Genomic DNA, 18825 nt, shown 5'->3' with positions numbered 1-18825 from the left:
TTTACTTTTCCAGATAGTGATTAAAAAGTGGTTCATCCCTTGTCCTGTGGCCTTCAGTTGCATCGATGGAGTGTTCCAGGTGATAGTTTTTAGGCTCTTTTATTTTTAATTTTTCAACTAAAAAAGAAATGGGAGATCAATGATTATTTTTTCTAATTAATGAAAAAGTTATGGTTGCATTGCGTTTTAGAACTGTGCTTTGAAGTGATCTGATCTGAAAGTGTAGTGGTAATAAATTCGTCATATTTGTTGCAGTATCTGACTTTAATAGCTATTGGTTTCTCTTTTCCCCTCCATACTCTTAAACAGATTTCCAATGCTACAGATGACTGTAAACCAAAGCTCTTTCATTTCTCCAAAGAGGTGTGTAACTTATTAACAGATACTTTCGGTTGATTTTTCACATTTCAAGTTTTAAGAGATTTGTGTAACAGGGTCTCTCAGGTCTTTATACCTGTAACTAATTGATTTTCATGAAAGTGCTAAGTATAGGATTGCCTACCAGAAGAATAATATTATTTAACACAGGGTGGCCCATTATGAAGCAGCCGCCTTTTTCTTTTCTTTCTTTTGGCGTGCCTTTAAATGGAGCCTGTTTTAAATGGGCCTTTGCCTAAAAGAACAGATTTACCAAATGTCTGGTCTGGCCAGCACGGTCCTCTGTGGGTACGGCTTTCCTGTTGCGCTCTGGACTTGTAAAGCTAAATCGCCAATTACATCAAAAACTTCTCCCCTGTGAGCAGGACTTTGGTATTTAGCTAAACAGCCCCATCGTTGGACCAGCAGTTGAGTACTGCCAATACTCCTGAACAGCATTCTGAGGGGAGATTTATGATGCTCAGAGCAGAGACCAACAGACCAAGTCCTATGCCCGCTCGAGAGCGCTGTAGGATCCTGGAATTGCCTGGAAGATTCTCTGAGCGTGAACAGAGAAACAGGAACCGCCGCTGTCTGCATGGTCCCTGCTTTGTTGTTTTGTAGGCCCGAGGAGCTAGGCTTTCCTACTCACTGCCCAGCCTTAATAGAATAGAATGCTAATGTGGTTAGTCCTCAGTGCAGAACTTTCCAATGCAGCTCCAGTTTTTAACTAAGAAATGTCTCTCCAGCCTCACAAGGGAGGTCACCACATCTTTCACACGGCGAAGCCCTCCACAGGCCTTAAAGATCTAGGTAGGGTAATTGACAAGCTGGGAAACGGAGCAGTATATGAAACAGAGAATGTGTGACTTAAACTCTCATTCCCCTAAGGCAGCTTCAGGGAACACGACTTCCTAGGTACTGTATCCCAACGTAGTTCCTCATCTGGAAGTTCTTTTGGTGAAGAGCTTAAAGCCGGCTAAGGGGAAATATTTTTAGACCAGAAAAAAGAAATCATTGCCATCCATTTGTTAAATAGAGTACTTTAATTTAGAGGGTAACTTAGGCTTGCTAGTTTTCTCTGGCTCTTGTTAAATATTCTAATAATAATTTTTTTTTTCTAATAATAATTTTTAAAGAAACTGTAGGCTTATGTATTGCATGGGATCCCATGGAGTTTTTCAGGTCTAGAATTAATGATTTTTGTGTTCATTAAAAAAGATCTTGGTGAAGGATTCTGGCAGCACAAGATGTGGTTTCTATTTTTAGTACTTGCTTGCACTGAATAAGTAAAAGCAGATTCAAAAGCATCGGAGTTATTGCTGCTTGGGGTAATGAGATGTATTTAAATTGTACATACCTTAATAATGACTGGAAATTATAATAAAATGTCTTTAAACATAGCTACTTATATCTTATCTGAATTATTTTTATCTTATCCAAATAATGTAGAAGGTGGTGATTGTAATAAAGCAACATGGTATTAGGGACCAGCCTGAAACTGCTCAGGTCAGAATAAACCAGCCACGGACCTGTAAGTTCCAGTGTTTGCTAGTGACTGTAGAGCTCCTCTCCCCCCTCAAAAGTCTTATAAAGAGATCATTCATAAAAGATGAAATAAATCTGACCAAGTTGTTTTTTTTTAAGAGAACTTTATTTCGGGGCTGGCAAGGTAGCTCAGTTGTATTGTTGGGCCACCAGGCCCGATGACCTGACCCTGCACTCATGGTAGAAGGAGAGTACTGGCTCCCAAAGTTTTCCTCTGACCTCTACAAGTGCTTAGTGGCATGGGTGTGTGGGCATACACATACACAGAATTTTAAAAAATGTAATTAAACCAAAAAAAAAAAAACCATGTAGCAAAATGGAATAGCTTTTGTCTTCTAATAATTTTGTCTTTAAAATTGTTTTCAGAGTATTTACGCCGTACCAACCATGGCTTTTTCATTTCTCTGCCACACTTCAATATTGCCCATTTACTGTGAGCTTCGAAGGTACTGTGGAACGCTGGGAATATGCATTACTTATGGGGCTTGCGGATTGGATTGCGTTCTCACTTAGGAACCCTCCTCTATTTTCGTGATTCTAAGCATCGGTTAAGAAGCAGACAAGGCGGCCAAGAGCTAATTCTGCCCTCCCTGAGATTGATGCCAGTGATGCCATCTTTGCCTGAGTGTCCACTTATGATTCTGATGTGTAGTCTTTGATGAACTCATGGTTGTCCAAAGAGTCCCAACTGGCCTGGGAGATACTTGTTTCTCTAGACAGGATTCGGATCCCTGGCTTTATCAATGTCTATCGTTTTTGTGTTTCAGCCCCTCAAAGAAGAGAATGCAGAATGTGACCAATACAGCAATTGCTTTAAGCTTCCTGCTCTACTATGTGTCTGCACTCTTTGGATACCTCACTTTTTATGGTGAGTATATTCTTAACTCTAGGTGACGAAGGAAGCACAGGTGACCTCATGCCTGTAGCTGTCTTCCTACCTTTCCCTAGTAAGTTCATCTCTCAGGCCACATGTCAGCACTGTGGTGACCTTGTCACCTCCTCTCTCTAACAGAGGTGAGTCAGGCTTAAAAATAATGAATTCATGGAAAAGTTCCCTCTTTTCAGATTTTGGTTTTGATTTTCAATTATGATGGTATGTATGTTCGTGTCTGTATGTGAGTTTGTGCATGTGAGTGGAGTACCTGTGGGGGCCAGAAGAGGGCGCCAGGTACCTGGAAGCAGGCATCTGTGAGCCACCCAACTTTAATGTCAAACTCCTGTTCTCTGCAAGAGTACTACCTGGTCTTGATGGCTAAGTCATCTCCTAAAATTTTTCTTAGAGTTTTATGTCAAATTTCAACATATTGGTATCTCTATAAAATAATGATTTGGGTCTTTTAAAATTGCATGTTCAGAGCCAGGCATGGTGATGCACACCTTTAAGGAGATAGAGGCAGGTGGATCTCTGGAAGTTAGAGACCAGCCTGGTCCACATAATGAGTATCAGGACAGCCGGAGTTACATAGTGAGACCCTGTCTCGAAAAAGTAGAAGGGGGATCACATATTCAGTATGTTAGAATCTAGATGGATGATAAACTTAGAGGTTAGGGGAGTAAACCATCTCAATAATTACAAAGGGCCAACTCCAGAAAGCACAGTACAGTGGACTCAGCTGTCAGACATCTCTGCCTTCCGACTTCATTTCTACAGCACGTGCTGAAACGCATTACTGCCTCTGCTGCGCCAGGGTCTTCCTCTGTAAGTTTCTTAGGCACTTGTAAAATTATAAAGCATAAGCAAAATTCTCTTTTATTTATTTTGGAAGTGTTTCCTGCATAGTTTGTTGGGTTTTTTTTTTCCTCTTTCAACAAGAATGTCGAGAACAAAAACAAAGCCTAGAACAAGAAAGAAAATATGAGCAACATTTGTGAACAATCACATCACGACACATGGCCACTCAACTCGCCCAATTTTGAATGTATTCTTCAGCTTATAAACGTTTTTATAGTAACTGCAAGTGAGCGGCTGTTCCTTCTTGGGGATGCTTAGCCGCTGATGACCTGCTTGACGGCTTTGTGAGCCTTTCAAGTCTGAGACTCCTGTGGTCGCCAGCTGTGGGCCTTTATTAATGCTTGCCTCCCAGTTTTCCCAAGCTCCATATCTTCTTGTACCACAACATTTCCCAGGCCATTGAGGGGAACACTGGTTTGGGGATTCAACAATTCTGGGTTGTGTAACTGACTGCCATTCCCTAACCAGCTCTGTGACCTTGAGGGGAGCCTCTACCTTGAAGCATCTTCAACTCCTAATCTATAATACATGCCTAACTGCATAGGGTTGCAGCGAGGCAGAAGTGAGTTCTATATAAATCCTGCTATGCTATTCGGCACGGAATAGTCCTTCTCTGGTGTAGGAGGTCCTTCTGTATTTGTGTTGCTTTCATTGGTTATTAAAGAAACTGCCTTGGCCTAGTTGATAGGGCGGAACTCAGGTAGACGGGGAAGACAGAACAGAATTCTGAGAGGAAGAAAGCAGAGACAGGCAGACACCGTGATTCTCCTGCCTGAGACTGACACTGGTCTTGATGGCCAGGAAATGAATGTACAGTCTCCGCTTACACAGTGGTGATTCAGTTGAGCATTGCTCAGTTTCTATGAGTTTGTGGGCTTTCTGCAATTGGCGTTGTTGTTGATTCTAACTTAAGCATGATGGCCTGAGAAAACACAGGGGTTATTCCAGTTGTTTTGTATCTGTTGAGATTTGCCTTGTTACCGAGTATGTGATTGATTTTGGAGAAAGATCCAGGTGCTGAGAAGAAGGTATATTCTTTTGTGTTTGGGTGAAATGTTCTATAGATGTCTGTTAAGCCCATTTGAGTCATAACATCTGTTAGATCCTTTATTTCTCCATTGTTTCTGTCTGGCACATCTGTCCAGTGGTGAGAGTGGGGTATTGAAGTCTCCCACTATTAGTGTGTGATACTCGATATGTGATTTAAGCTTTAGTAATGTTTCTTTTGCAAATGAGGATGCCATTTGGTATGGTATTTGGGCTATAAATGTTTAGAATTGAGACTTCATCTTGATGGATTTCTTCTATGATGAATATGAAATGAGCTTCTTCATCTCTTTTGACTAATTTTAGTTTTAAGTCTATTTTGTTAAATATTAGGGTAGCTACACCAGCTTGTTTCTTAGGTCCATTGGATTGGAAAATCTTTTCCCAGCTCTTTACTATGAGGTAATGTCTGTCTTTGTAGTTGAGGTGTGTTTCTTGTATGCAGCAGAAGGATGGATTTTGTTTTCATATCTAATCTGTTAGACTGTGTCTTTTTATATGCAAATTGAGTCCATTGGTATTAAGAGATATTAATGACCTGTAATTGCTAGTTCCTGTTATTTTTGTTTTTGTTATTTTGTGGTGGTATGGGTGTATGTTTCTCTTTGGCATTTGTTGGTGTGGGATTATCTATTACCTGTGTTTTTGTGGGTGTAGGATTGGAGTTTTTCTTCTGGTACATTCTGTAGGGCTGCATTTGTGGATACATATTGATTAAATCTTGTTTTGTCATGGAATATCTTGTTTTCTCAATGTTGATTGAAATCTTTGCTGGATATAGTAGTCTGGACTGGCATCCGTGGTCTCTTAGTGTCTGTATAACTCCTGACCAGAACCTTCTGGTTTTCATTGTTTCTATTGAGAAGTCAGGTATAATTTTGATAGGTCTGATTTATGTGTTACTTGGCCATTTTTCTTTTAAGCTCTTAATAGTCTTTCTTTATTCTGTATGTCTAGTGTTCTGATTATTATGTGGTGAGGGGTCTTTCTTTTTGGTCCAGTTCATGTTTTGTAACTTTCTTGTATTTTCATAGGCATATCCTTCTTTAGGTTGGAAAACTTTTCTTATATGATTTTGTTGAGTATATTTTCTGTACCTTTGAGCTGGACTTCCATCTTTGGCAGTCTGTTGTTTATGCTTGCATTTGTAGTTCCTGATCATCTACCCAGATTTTCTTTTTATTTATTTATTTATTAAAAATTTCCACCTCCTCCCATCCTCCCACTTCCCTCCCCCTCCCCCCTCCCCCTCCCCCTCTCTCTCCAGTCCTAAGAGAAGTCAGGTTTCCCGGCCCTGTGGGAAGTCCAAGGTCCTCCCTCCTCCATCCAGGTCTAGGAAGGTGAGCATCCAAACAGACTAGGCTTCCACAAAGCCAGTTCATGCAGTAGAATCAAAACCCGGTATCATTATCATTGGCTTCTCAGTCCGCCCTCATTGTTAGCCACGTTCAGAGAGTCTGGTTTGATCACACACTCGTTCTGTCCCAGTCCTGCTGGCCTTGGTGAGCTCCCATTAGATCAGTCCCACCGTCTCTGTGGGTGGACACACCCCTCGTGGTCCTGACTTCCTTGCTCATCTATTTCCAGATTTCCCTCGGTTTGTGCTTTGTTTTGTTTTGTTCTTTTAATTGCCTCTATTTCAGTTTTCAAGTCTTGAACCATTTCTTTTACCTGTTTGATTGCTTTTTCTTCGTTTTCTTTAAGAGATTTATTGATTTCTTCTAATTTTTTAGTTGTCTTTCCCTCTATTTCTTTAAGGGATTTTTTTATTTCCTCTTTAAGGGCCTCAGTCATCTTCATAAAGTTATTTTTAAGGTAGTTTTCTGCTTCATCTGCATTGAGTTTGTTCAGGTCTTGCTGTTGTGGAACCACTAGTTTCTGGTGGTGCTGGTTTGTTCTGCATGTTGTTGAGTGGATTCCTGCACTGTTGTCTTCCTGTCTCTTCCTCCAATTGGGACAAATAGAGCCTGTGTTTCAGGGGGGTCCCTTTCCTCCACTTGGTGTAATTGGGAGTCATGGCTCCATTAGTAGCGCCTTCAGGTGTAGGCAGAGGAGAGCCTTTGGTGATCATTCCTCTAGATGCCTACAGGCCCAAGGCTGAGATAGTCATTCCCCCAGGTGTTGGTGGGGCTGAGGCTGAGGCTCTGTGGTCAGACACTTTCTGGAGGCCACGGCTGTCATCGTGACTTGCCACATTGCTGCTCATATTTCTCCTCTTAGTGATCTGGCCTGGTCCAGCCCTTCGCACTGCTGCTTAAGCTTCTCCTCCCAGCAGCCTGGCCTGGCCCGCCACACTAATGGTTGTGCTTCTCCTCCCAGTGGTTTTTCCTTGGTGTCTTAAGCAGATACGACACCAGTGGTACAAGTGACTTACAAAAATCACCATCAGGTCCTTTCTGAAATTTGTGAAGCTTTCTTTGAGTTTAAATAAGTGTGTAATAATTGCTCCTTACATATATTAAGGCCCAGCTAAGAATATGGGGTAGTTGTGTAGTGGTGGTTGGCTCAGAAGGTTTTCCCCTTGGGAAAGTAGAATTTCTAGTAAGTGTAGTTCTTAATACTTCTGGAACTGAATGGAATCTTTATCCAGGACTCTAAAAGCCTAGTTAATATCAAACTTCTGTCAGATTAAAAGGATCTGTAAGTATCAACCTACATTAATAATATTGTTTCTAATCACAGATATTAAGGAGGGAAAGTGTCCCTCTGGTGAACTAGGCTGGTGCCCAAACATTAAGTAACCAGGCCGTTTTAATGTCTGTGAGGTTGTTAAATAAAGTGTTAATAGCTCATTTTATGATTTAGAAAATGGAGATAAAATAGTTTGCCATATTTCTCCAAAGACTCCCAAGTATCTCCCAGATTTGGAAATAGATTCCAGATTTCTTGGTTTTTCCCAGTTCTCGTACCTAGTTCCACTCTTCATTCTGTAACTTCCGTCTGCGGCACTGTAGACAACCTCATTTCTCTCCTGTGCCCACGATGACCACCTACACTAGCCAGAGCCCCATTATGTAGTGGTTATAGCAGTGGCTTTCTGTTTTTTGTGTTCTGGTATTTTTCTTCCACTCTGTACTTGTGTGTAATTCAGGTCACAACACACTCCTCTTTCTCTCTTACTTTCAATCCTCATTGCTGCAACCAAATACCTGAGGCGTGAAGCAGCCGAAGGAGAAAGGTTTTTGTTTTTTTTTGGTTTTTTTTTTTATTGTGGTTCCCAGTTCACGGTTACAGTCTATCATGGCGGGGAGGGCACAGTGGCGGGAGCTGGCAGAAGAATCAGGAGTAATGAGGCCTTGCTCTGCTTGTTCTCTCCTTTTTATACAGTTCAGGGCCCTGGACCTTGGGATGGTGCCGTCCACCACTGAGTGTCCTCACCTCAACTGAATTCATCAAGATAACTCCCATAGGCATGCCAGAGGCCTTGACCATTGAAATTAACCAATCCCTAAGTGATTGTATTTTTAGCTTGTCTGATTCAATCTTGAGGGCCTCTCCAGCTCATCCTCTCTCCACCCTCTTTGTCCTCCTGCTCATGATGGCTGCACTGTAGTGCTGACTGGAGCAGCCCCCTCCTCAAATACATGTTCCCTTTGCTACCACAGGCTTCGGTTCTAGAAAGTCTCTTCCGTGGCTTTGAGTGTCAGCACACACATCAGCTCACCCCATGCATTCAGTTAACCCTTGAGTCCATGGATTACTGTCATCTGAGGACACAGGAGTAAGGCTCAGAGAAGCTGCTAGCAGCTAGTGGGGTTTGAATGTGCACTGTCATCTCAGTATAGAATCACTGTAGCTCTCTTTATTTAAACTTTCGTCTGTTACTCGGGTTTGTACATGGTGTATACACTTCCTATTGTGTCTTTATGGGGTCCTCGTATCTCTTAAGACATAGCAAAGCAGAGGCACTTTTGATTTTTTTGTATTTCTAAAACCCTGTTCTCTTAAATGAAACAGCCCCATTCTAGTCTAGTCTAAGCTGGTATTGACTATAGGTCCTGAGGTGTGGCGTGATCACCTCCTCGGGTGACCTGGGCAAGGAAAACCATGTAAATGGAAGGAGACTACCAGGCAGAAGGCGGGGTCAGCGTCCCTCAGTCCTGTCTCTCTCTCTCTGTCCTGACCAAACAAGCCATTTTCTTAACGTTTCCTTTTTTTCTCATGCAAGATGGAAACAGACACAGCTGATCATATGCACAAAACAGTATACAGACTATAGACACGACCCCTAAAAGTGGTCAGCACTGTGGACTTTGAGAAAACGCTGGTATAGAGGGAAAGCATGTGAATGTGGGGTGCTCTGCTCCCCCCCCCATGTTTTCAGGTGAACTACCTGGCACTTGTGAGCCTACACATCTCATATTGCCATGGTAACCAAATTCAGCCCATGCAAGCACTTTACAAGCGCTTTGTTAAATTATGGACGAGTTCTAAGGAATTTTGCTTTGGTTTATGTTTTATTTTATCTTGTTTTTATGACTGGGCCTCACTATTTTGGAACTTGTTAGGTAGACCAGGCTAGCCTCAAAGTCACAAAGATCCACCTGCCTCTGCCTCCCCATTGCTTTGATAAAAGCCATGACCATCACACCTGGTTAAGGAGATACTTTTAAATACTATTGTTTTGTCCTAACTTTAGAGATTCTGTGTGTCCTGGCTTCAAATTTTCTTAAAAGAATACAAAAGAGCGGACGTGGGCTAATAGGCTGTCTCAGCAAGTAAACGCTCTTATCCCCAAGTCCAATGACCTAAGTCTGATTCTCGGGACCCACAGGGTCAAAGGAGAGAACCAACTCCCGCAAGTTGTCCTCCAAGCTCCACGCGCGTGTGGTGGCAGACACACCCAAATAAGTAAATAAATGTAATGCGTTTTAGAAAGAAGTGTACATCTCAAGAAAATATTAAGTATCTTTGTATTTCATAGCAGAGAGAAAAGGGCCAGAAATGAATTTCAGAATAGGATCTAAGCCTAGTATGATCTAATAATCCAACAGAACATAATAATTGATATAGTGGTACATAGTTTACAGTGTGACCCTGATTGCTGCTGCTGTTGTTGTTTTAATTTATTTACAGACAGAGTGGAGTCAGAATTGCTACAAGGCTATAGTAAATACTTGCCACATGATGTTGTTGTCATGGCTGTGAAGTTATGCATACTGTCTGCTGTGCTTTTGACAGTCCCTCTAATCCACTTCCCTGTAAGTATGCTGAAAGGTTTTGTTGCTTAGTGTCGTGCCTCCCTAATACGGCAACACTAATTCTTTGCAGACCAGAACCTTTGAGTCACATCTAGTCTTGTGTATCTTATTCATTTGTCAAGTAATTGATCCAAGACCTCATACTTGCATATGGTCTCATGAAAGCACAAAAATAACAGTGAACCTCGAAGCTAATTTGTGCTTTCTGAGATTTAGTTTAGATTTACCTCTCTCTCAGTTTTGTTTCCAATTTAGAGACTATAGTTCTAAAGGGTTTTTGTCAGGGGGGTTGTCTTTCTGTATTCTGTTTTCAAAAGAATGTGTACAAAGAAGAGAGAGTCAAGTCAGCAGAAACAAGCCCCTCTTGGTCTAGTCCAGGTCGCTTCCCACAGGGAGTTCATGCTTAGGCTTGGTGCTTGCTCTAGAATTTAAGGGGTGGAACAGATTGCCATTCTGTATCCAGTCGCTGCACATGAGAATCCTAAGAATTTCCATAGAGATGAAACCAACGGCAATGGGTAGAAAAGCTTCTGCCCGGGTGTCTTGAACTCATGTGAGTTTCTAAAAACCAGGACCTTCCGGAATTCTTGCCCCTCCCTATGAGACTGCAGGGCCAGGGGTCCAGCCAGGGCCAGATAACTTGTGGGCTGTGGTTGCCAGTGGCCTGCCCTCATACTGGAAGATGTGGAAACCGGTTCTTTGTATTTCCATGCCGTGGAACAGATAACAGAAATAAAACAGAACTGGTATTTCTTTTCCATACCATGGTTTATTTTTTTCCTCTTGGAAGTTTGTTTGCCTGTTGAATTTAATGAAAATTGTTCTTTGTGATTTCATAACACAGTGTTACTGCTTGTAATTTTTTAAATTACAGAACCTAAAAAAATTGCCTGTGAAACTTTTGTGTGGAATTTAAGAAAAATAATTCTTATGAAGCTCTCTCAGAAAGGTTTATGTGTGTAAAAACACTGCATAATGATAGTTTATGCTGTGTCTGGGGAATATAAATGATCTGGGGTAAAAATATTATGGTTACTATACATGTGTTTCTCTAAGCAAATGCCATGCCTTTGATCCTTCCCTTTGCCTAAATGTCTTTTCCCCCTGTTATATAGGCCAGAAAAGCTTTAATGATGATACTTTTCTCAAGTTTTCCGTTTTCGTGGATTCGGCATTCTCTGACCACACTAGCACTCAACATTATCATTGTCTTACTTGCAATCTATGTTCCTGACATTAGGAATGTATTTGGTGTAGTTGGTAAGTTTCCATTAAAAAAAATATGTACTAAAAGAGACAGGGGAGGGTGTCTCAGTGGTAGCGCACATGGGCAGAGGTCTTCGGTTTGCTTTCTAGCTTGGCAGAAATAGAAGGGGTAATAAAATTGTTGCCCTCACAGCTGAATCCAACGGCGTCTTGGTTTTCTCCTCTCTACCTCGTAGGTGCCAGTACATCAACATGCTTGATCTTTGTGTTCCCAGGGCTGTTTTATCTGAAACTCAGCAGAGAGGATTTTCTCTCACGGAAGAAACTTGGGGTAGGTTGTTCTCAACTGTCTCCTTTAAGGCCTCCATCTTAAGAAATAGTTTGTCATCTTTTTATTACTGCATCTATGTCTAAAATGTCAGCATGTATCTTAGTGCATAAAGGACATTTTGGAGTCAGGTGTGATGCTCATGCCTGTAATCCCAGCTCTTAGGAGGCTGAGGCAGGAGGAGTGCCGAGTGTTTGGGGCTAGCCTGAGCTACACCTCCGAGGAGGGCAGAGGCTCACCCTCACTGTCTCCTTTGTCTCCACAGGCACTGCTCCTGCTCGTCACTGGCACCTTGGTCGGGAGCTTCAGTTTAGCGCTCATCATTTTTGACTGGGTCAACGATAAGAAAAATAACTTTCTATCATAAAGAATAATTATAATTCTATAAGCAAGAAGGAATCATTGTGGAAGGCATTGTACATGAAAATTACACTCAGGAAAATTATTACCAGCAAAGCAGGACAGAGCCTCAGTATGGGGCAGAAAGTTGGCATTTAGTCACTTTTTTTAACCCAAAATTAGAAAAACTCACAATGTTCTTAGATACATTGAGTCATTCTTTTGTGTGGCAGTTTTGTTTTGTTTCGTTTTTGAGACAGGAGCTCAAAGCTTTGACTAGGCTGGCCTTGAACTCACAGCTGTCTGCCTGCTGCTGCTTCACGAGTGCTGGCGTTAAAGGTGTGCGCCACCAGCCTGGCGCATTCCTGCCATTTGTGACTTTAAAAAATTAAGTAGCCTTTATTTTTTTAGAGTAGTTTTATGTTTCCAGGCATATTGAGTAAACAAAATAACGGATTCCATGTGACTCCCTACCCCAACCTCCAGCTTTCCCTGATATGGACGCCTGGTGTCAGGAGAGCACACGTTATGCCCAGGGATGCTAAAGGTCGACGTGAGGGTTTGCTCTTGGCCACCACTGATCTTTTGACCGGAAGGCCATGATTGGGATCATGTAGGACCGTGTGTCATTTTGAGACTGACTTCTTTGATTTAATAGCTCGTTTCCTTTTGATTCTGAATAATATCCCATCATAGGGATGTATCAAGTTTGTTGATCCACTCACCCGTGGAAGGCCTTCCTACTGCTTCCAGGTTTTGCCAGCAATCAATAAAGGTGCTAAAACTGTTTGTGTGCAGGGTTTTACATGGTCATGTTGTCAGCTGGAGTGTGTGTGCATGTGTGTTAAATACCAAAAAGCACATGCTGCATCATAAACGTATGTTTAGTCTTATTAGAAACTGCCAGACTCTTCCAAAACCGTTGTAACATTTTGTATTATTGCTAGCAGTGAGTGACCGTTCTGTAATCCCGATCGTCACCAGCTTTTGGTGTTAGGAGTGCGGTGTGCTGAGTTCCCGCCACTTGACTGGGATGTGGTGGCAGCTCTGCTTTGCGATTCTAATGGAATGAAATGGGCGTCACACATGCTTCTGTGACCAACCACTGCAGATTTTTTTAGATGAGAGGCTAATTCTTTTGCCCAGTTTTGAATTGGGTTGTGTGGGGCTGGAGAGATGGCTCAGCCGTTAAAGGCTAAGCTCACAACCAAAAATAAATTGGGTTGTGTGTTCTTTGTTTAGTTATACATGTTCTTTGTGCATGTTGGATGCTTATCTTTTATGAAATAGGTAGGTTGCAAAAAAATTCTCTCAGTCTGGGCCTTGTCTTTCCATTTTATTTTTGGTTTTTTGAGACAGGGTTTCTTTGTGTAGCTTTGGCTGTTCTGGAACTCGCTCTATAAACTAGGTTGGCCTTGAACTCACAGAGATTCACCTGCCTCTGCCTCCTGAGTGCTGGGATTAAAGGCGTGCACCACCCCCGCCTGGCTCCATTTTTCTAACAAGCTTTCGCAGAACAAATTTTTTAAAATATAAAGAATCAGGCCAGATGGTGGTGGCGCATGTCTTTAATTCCAGCACTTGGGAGGCAGAAGCAGGTGGATCTCTGTGAGTTCAAGGCCAGCCTGATCTGCAGAACCAGCTCCAGGACAGTTAGGGTAGTTACACAGAGAAACCCTGTCTCTAAAAACCAATATATAATCAGGGGCTGGAAAGATTACTCATTTGCTAAGAGCACTCATTGCTCTTCCAGAGGAACTCAGGTTCAATTCCCAGCACTCACATGGCAGTTGACAACCATCTGTAACAACCGTTCCAGAGGATCCAACATCATCTTCTGGCCTCTGCATGCATGAAGCACACACATGGCACATAGACATACATGCATACAAAATACTCATGCACATAAAATAAAAAATTACTATGTATTGATAGATGAATAGACAGAGAGACAGACACAGACCTGAATCGGCAGAAATAAGGGCCCCAAACAGCGAGGTGTTGATAGTAAGGACCATAGATGAGAAATAAAGAAGACGAGAAGTAAACAAGACAAAAGCAATAGCAGGAACCAAAAGGTCTTCCCTAAACTAATGGCTTGTACCAAGCCAAGCTAGTTTATTAAATTCAGCATCATATACACTGTGTGCCTTGGAGCTAGAGGGGCAAGGTCAGCAGAGAGCTAAGTCAGACATATTGCCAAAGAGAACATGGACTACCTCAGACACAGCTGCCTGAGGACTGATAACCACAGCCCAGGGGGGAAGAGTCAGGTCCCCAAAACTGTAGCCTTGACTCTTGAGACGTGGGCTCCAGCCCTAGACCCCCTACCAAGTCCACTCCTAGACAAGAACACAGAACTAAAGTTCTAAAGTTCTCTTTGTCCTCTCTGCAGGGCCTCTAAGAAAGTCTTGAGTTGGTCTGTCTCCCACAGTATATAAAGAATCAATTTCTGTTTTTTAAGAAGTCAGTGTATCACATTTATATGTAAATTTGATTGTTAGTGTGTGTGTTAATTCTAGTGTCAGTCAGAAACTGAGATTTCTCTATGGGTGTGGCCCTGCCTCCTAGCCTTACCTGAGATTTTCCTGTTGCTTATGTGAGTTTGAAAGTTCTCCAAACCTCAGTTCGTCACAATATATAACCTTATTCTTGGAAAACATATCCGTAGTGACAATCTGTCTCATGTTGACTAGAAATTGTAAAACATTGCTTTTGACCACTGAGATGTTTCTCAGCTGGAAGCTTGACTCTGGGACTCTTCTGCCGTGAGGAACCTGTGTAAAGGGTCCCATGTCTGGCAGCCTGGCAAAGCCAGGATGCCTAAGTTAAACGCTGCCATGCCGCAGTTGGCTTGTAAAGTAGGGACTTTGATGCAAAGCGCTCATTTGCATAAATGGAAATCCACACTTTTGCAGGTGTCCTCTTGCCTCCCACTCAAGAAAAGAGGCTGAAAGTTTGGCGACAGAGCTTCTCTTTTGAAAAGATCAAAGAGAACGCTGGCAACTTGAGAGCAATGAGTGTAATGGGAAGACCAAGCTTTGGGCTGGGAAGAGCTGGATTCAGATCTTAATGAAAGCTGTGCAACTCTTAACCTCTGAGCCTCTACTTTCAATCCCGTGAAAGGGAATTAATACCCATCCTCTTCTCTTCTCTCCTCCCTTCCTCCCTCCCTCCCCACAGGGTTTCTCTGTGTAACTCTCAGAGATCCACCTGCCTCTGCCTCCCAAATGGGCCACCACCATTTTCATGACTGTAGAGGATTAAATGACCTTTGATGAATTAGATGCAGACCAGCCAGGCTTTCTTACTAGGAGATTGGTTCCCTGCCTGATCCCTATCTGGAGCAATAAAATGAAATAGTTTTTACCCAAGGGCATGGAAGGAAGTCTTGGATTTTCCATTTTCTATCTTGCATAAACTTTGACCTTCTGAGTCTCTTTTGCCTTCACCCCCCAGGAGCTGGCCCCAGAAGCAGAGGTTAGTGCTTTCCCACAGTTCCACGCCAGCTGTGTGCTTCTCCTTGTGCCATTCCAAAGCCAGGCACTGAGCAGGCCCCTAGCACAGGCAAGCATGGCCTCTCGCTCGGCCTTCAGGTCCACTGCGTTGCTCGTTCCCTGTTTGTCTGTGTATGAAATAATGCTCATAGGTGTTCAGCTGCTAAAATAAATCTTAACTCTGGTAATACCAAAATAACCCTAAATCTACAACAGATGCAAGGACGCCCCTGGGGGCAAATGTTAAGTGTGGTGACAGCTGGGCATCAATTAATACGTTTATCACCTGTTCCTGAGCCGGTGCCCTGGGAGGTTTGGCAAGAGACAAATATCCTTTGTAACACTGCACAAAATTGAGTTCCTATCAAGAAAAATAGTCGGTGGAGGTGGTCAGTTTAACATTCTGTCTTGCCTGGTTGACTGTTTGAGGTCACATTTTCTGTGACTTTGGAGGAAGCCGATGAGAACTCTAGCAAGAGCCATGGCCCCTTCGTGACCTTATGCAAGTACCCCAAGCATTTTTTTTTTCTGGGAAATCTGGGCCTTCTCCTTATGGGCTTAATGGTCATAATTTATTAGGTAATAACTATTTAAAATAAAACTAAGAAACGCACAAAATACACACTTTTCTAACATTTGGAGAGTTATTTGCTAAATTAAAAGACAAAATGCCAAGACCGTAAATTACTTTCATATGTTCAGAGTGAATGTTTAAGTTGTACTTTTTTTTCTTAACAATGTTTACTCATGAGCTTAGCATTTAAATGGTTAAAACAAGTCTTTGAAGTTAACACTCCATTAAGATGAATGGGGGTAATTCACACCTCTGCTGGGGTTGTATTATTTCAGTCTGGCTGTGGAGAAAACAGGACAGCCCTGGATTGATTTACTGTGTGAAGGCCCTTTAAGCGCACCCACCGGCTGGAGAGCTTTGTTCTTGTGGTTTCTTTTGTTTGCTTGTTTGTTTTCCTTTTCCACCTGGAAACAAGATCTTAAAGTCCCCAGCACATTCGGGTGTAGCACTGGAGTCTTGAGAGGCGGTGGATGGTCTTCTCCGGTGGTTGTGAGTGTGTCATTTGATGGGTAGTGCGTTGCCCGGCCAACTAACGATCCCTGGCCTTGTTCATCCATACTGTAATGTAGCCTGTAAAGTCCAGCATTGTCCCTGGAAAACTCACCCATCGAAAAGGAGGCAGAACCACTCTCAGACTAACTCCACGTGTGTCTTTAGAAGGCTGAGAATTAACTGGCTTTCTTGTACTCTTAAAAACTTTGTTTTGGCAAAGTTTTATGTTCTTATTTGCATGTATATAAAGAGCTACCTTTTAAAAGCCAGGCATGATGGTATACACCTTTAATCCCAGCAGGCTGAAGCAGGTGGATCTCTGTGAGTTCGAGGCCAGTTCCAGGACAGCCAGAGCTATGTGTAATAGAGAGACTGTCTCAAAAAGACAAAACAAAAAACAAAAATCAGCATTAACAACTTTTTTATGGCCCTAAAGATGACCCAGGGTAAAGGCCCCTGCCAAGAAAGCCTGGCAAACCATTTCCACGAAGTTGACCTCTGACCTCCACATAGTGTGACACTCATACTCTACACACCTCTCTCTCTCTCACACACACACACACACGCACATGCATACGTGTGCACACGCACGTGCACACACATGCACAAATAAGTAAAATAAAGATTTTTCAAAAGAAACTTTGGTATTCCTGTGGCAGTGAGGTGAGCAGAGATTGCCAGGACAGCCTCCTTTCTCCATGAGTCCTCTGTGGTGTGTGTCCCACTCACTGGAAGTGCTAAAGCCATCTCACCCAAGAGGATTCAGTTTAGAGCCTAGGAATAAAGTGTTCTTAACACACATAAAATGGCTAACATTGTGTGAAGTTAATGAATTCGAAGGATCTCTGTTTAATATGGGCAGTGCTTTCTCCCTCCTTTCTCCACTCTGCCTATTTGGAAGATTGGGTTACTGGGTATCCTGTGGAGGACTGGATGTGGGGGTTTCCGCTCTCTGCAGTGCTGGTGTTGCCAATGGGATATGGAGAGAGAAAGGAGATTGGAGGAGCAAAGCCCCCCCTCCCCCCAGCTGCACTCGCTCTACCCTGTGAACGGCGCTCCGCATCCACATTGGGAGATTCTGGCGTCATAACATCTGACCTTCACACATCTCAAAATCTCTTACAATACCGACAAGTTTTCTAGTTTACACGAGCGATTTCCTCACTCTTCCAGTTGTACCCCTGCTGTCTTTCCCCGGTGGGGTAGAGACATTGGAAAAGGAGCTTGGGTGGAGGGTGAGTAGGACCTCAGGCATGATTTCTTCTTGGAGTGAAAAGTTCTTTGTCTGTCTTTCTCCTTGTGAGCTGTTTGTCCTGACTCACCACACTGCCAGTCAAGAGGAGCAACTCGGAAGAGCAGGAAGACTCGGCTTGGCTGTGAGCCAAGTGGACAGGTGGGTGTGAGAGCTCTGTTTACCTGTGGGACAAAGAAGATGACGAGAAAGGGAAATTGAGTTGCTGGGGTGAGAGACAGATGGCTGAAAAGACATTGAAACATGGGATACTATTTTTTTAAGTGACCTTTAGAAAAACATCTTTCTTTTGTTTCAAGGGACACACATTTATCTAATGTCATCTTGACTGAAGTGCAAGAGCAAAGGGGTAGGCTTATAGTCACCTAATAGACTCATGTACATCCCGGGGATTGTCCCAGTCCTGAAGTTGTAAGGCTAGGAGCTAGCTGTCCTTGCCTGAGAAAAGAGTTCAGAGAGACTGGATTATTGAAACTGCTGAAAAGGAGATTTATGCTGGGTATGGTGGCACACTCCTTAGTCCTAGCACTCGGAAGGCAGAGGCAAGCGGATCTCTGTGAGTTCCAGGCCAACCTGGTCTACAGAGCAAGTTCTAGGACAGCCAGGCTGTTACACACAGATTTGTGCACATATTTTCATATGCATGTGTGTGTTTGTGGGGGATATGAGTATCTAATTTAACTTGTGTTCAACTCTTTCTACTTTTGAACAAGTTAATTATTTTCTGAGCTTGCTGGAAACTTTCTTTGATTGGTAGTGGTGTGTGTGTGTGTGTGTGTGTGTGCATGCACACGTGCGTGTGCAGAGTCCAGAAGAGCATTAGATCTACCGCTCTACCTTTGAGGCAGAGTCTCTACCTGATGTGGGAGGGTCATCTGTCTATGTGTTACTTTCATTGGTTAATAAAGAAACTGCCTTGGCTTTTTGATAGGGCAGGATTTAGGTAGGTGGAGTAGACAGAACAGAACTCTGAGAGGAAGGAAGCAGATTCAGAGAGACACTATGGAGCCAGCCACCAGGTCAGACATGCTGAATCTTTCCCGGTAAGCCACCACCTTGTGGTGCTACACAGATTATTAGAAATGGGTTAATCAAGATGTGAGAATTAGCCAGTAAGAGGCTAGAGCTAATGGGCCAAGCAGTGTTTAAATGGATACAGTTTCCGTGTAATTATTTCAGGTGTAAAGCTAACCATGTGGGAGCCGGGCAGGACAAAAAGCAGGCCTGCAAACTGGTTTTCTCTCAACAAGGA

At 42.8% G+C, this 18825-nt stretch overlaps 1 protein-coding gene across 1 annotated transcript in view; it reads left to right on the top strand.

Annotated features, from left to right (window-relative positions):
* The window catches only part of Slc38a6 (solute carrier family 38 member 6), a 61537-nt gene extending 48952 nt beyond the window's left edge, over positions 1-12585 (top strand). Inside the window, exons 9-16 of the mRNA XM_057782852.1 lie at positions 14-79; positions 310-363; positions 2272-2351; positions 2673-2773; positions 9761-9885; positions 11001-11145; positions 11328-11422; positions 11685-12585. Coding sequence (XP_057638835.1) covers positions 14-79; positions 310-363; positions 2272-2351; positions 2673-2773; positions 9761-9885; positions 11001-11145; positions 11328-11422; positions 11685-11786 — 768 coding nt within the window. The 3' untranslated portion in view covers positions 11787-12585. The remainder of the gene's footprint in view (positions 1-13; positions 80-309; positions 364-2271; positions 2352-2672; positions 2774-9760; positions 9886-11000; positions 11146-11327; positions 11423-11684) is intronic.
* The last annotated feature ends 6240 nt before the right edge of the window (positions 12586-18825 follow it).

This window comes from Chionomys nivalis, chromosome 10, assembly GCF_950005125.1.
Source record: "Chionomys nivalis chromosome 10, mChiNiv1.1, whole genome shotgun sequence".
NCBI lineage: Eukaryota > Metazoa > Chordata > Mammalia > Rodentia > Cricetidae > Chionomys > Chionomys nivalis.
Note: the sequence above shows the minus strand (reverse complement) of the source record. Positions and strands in the feature narration are given on the sequence as shown.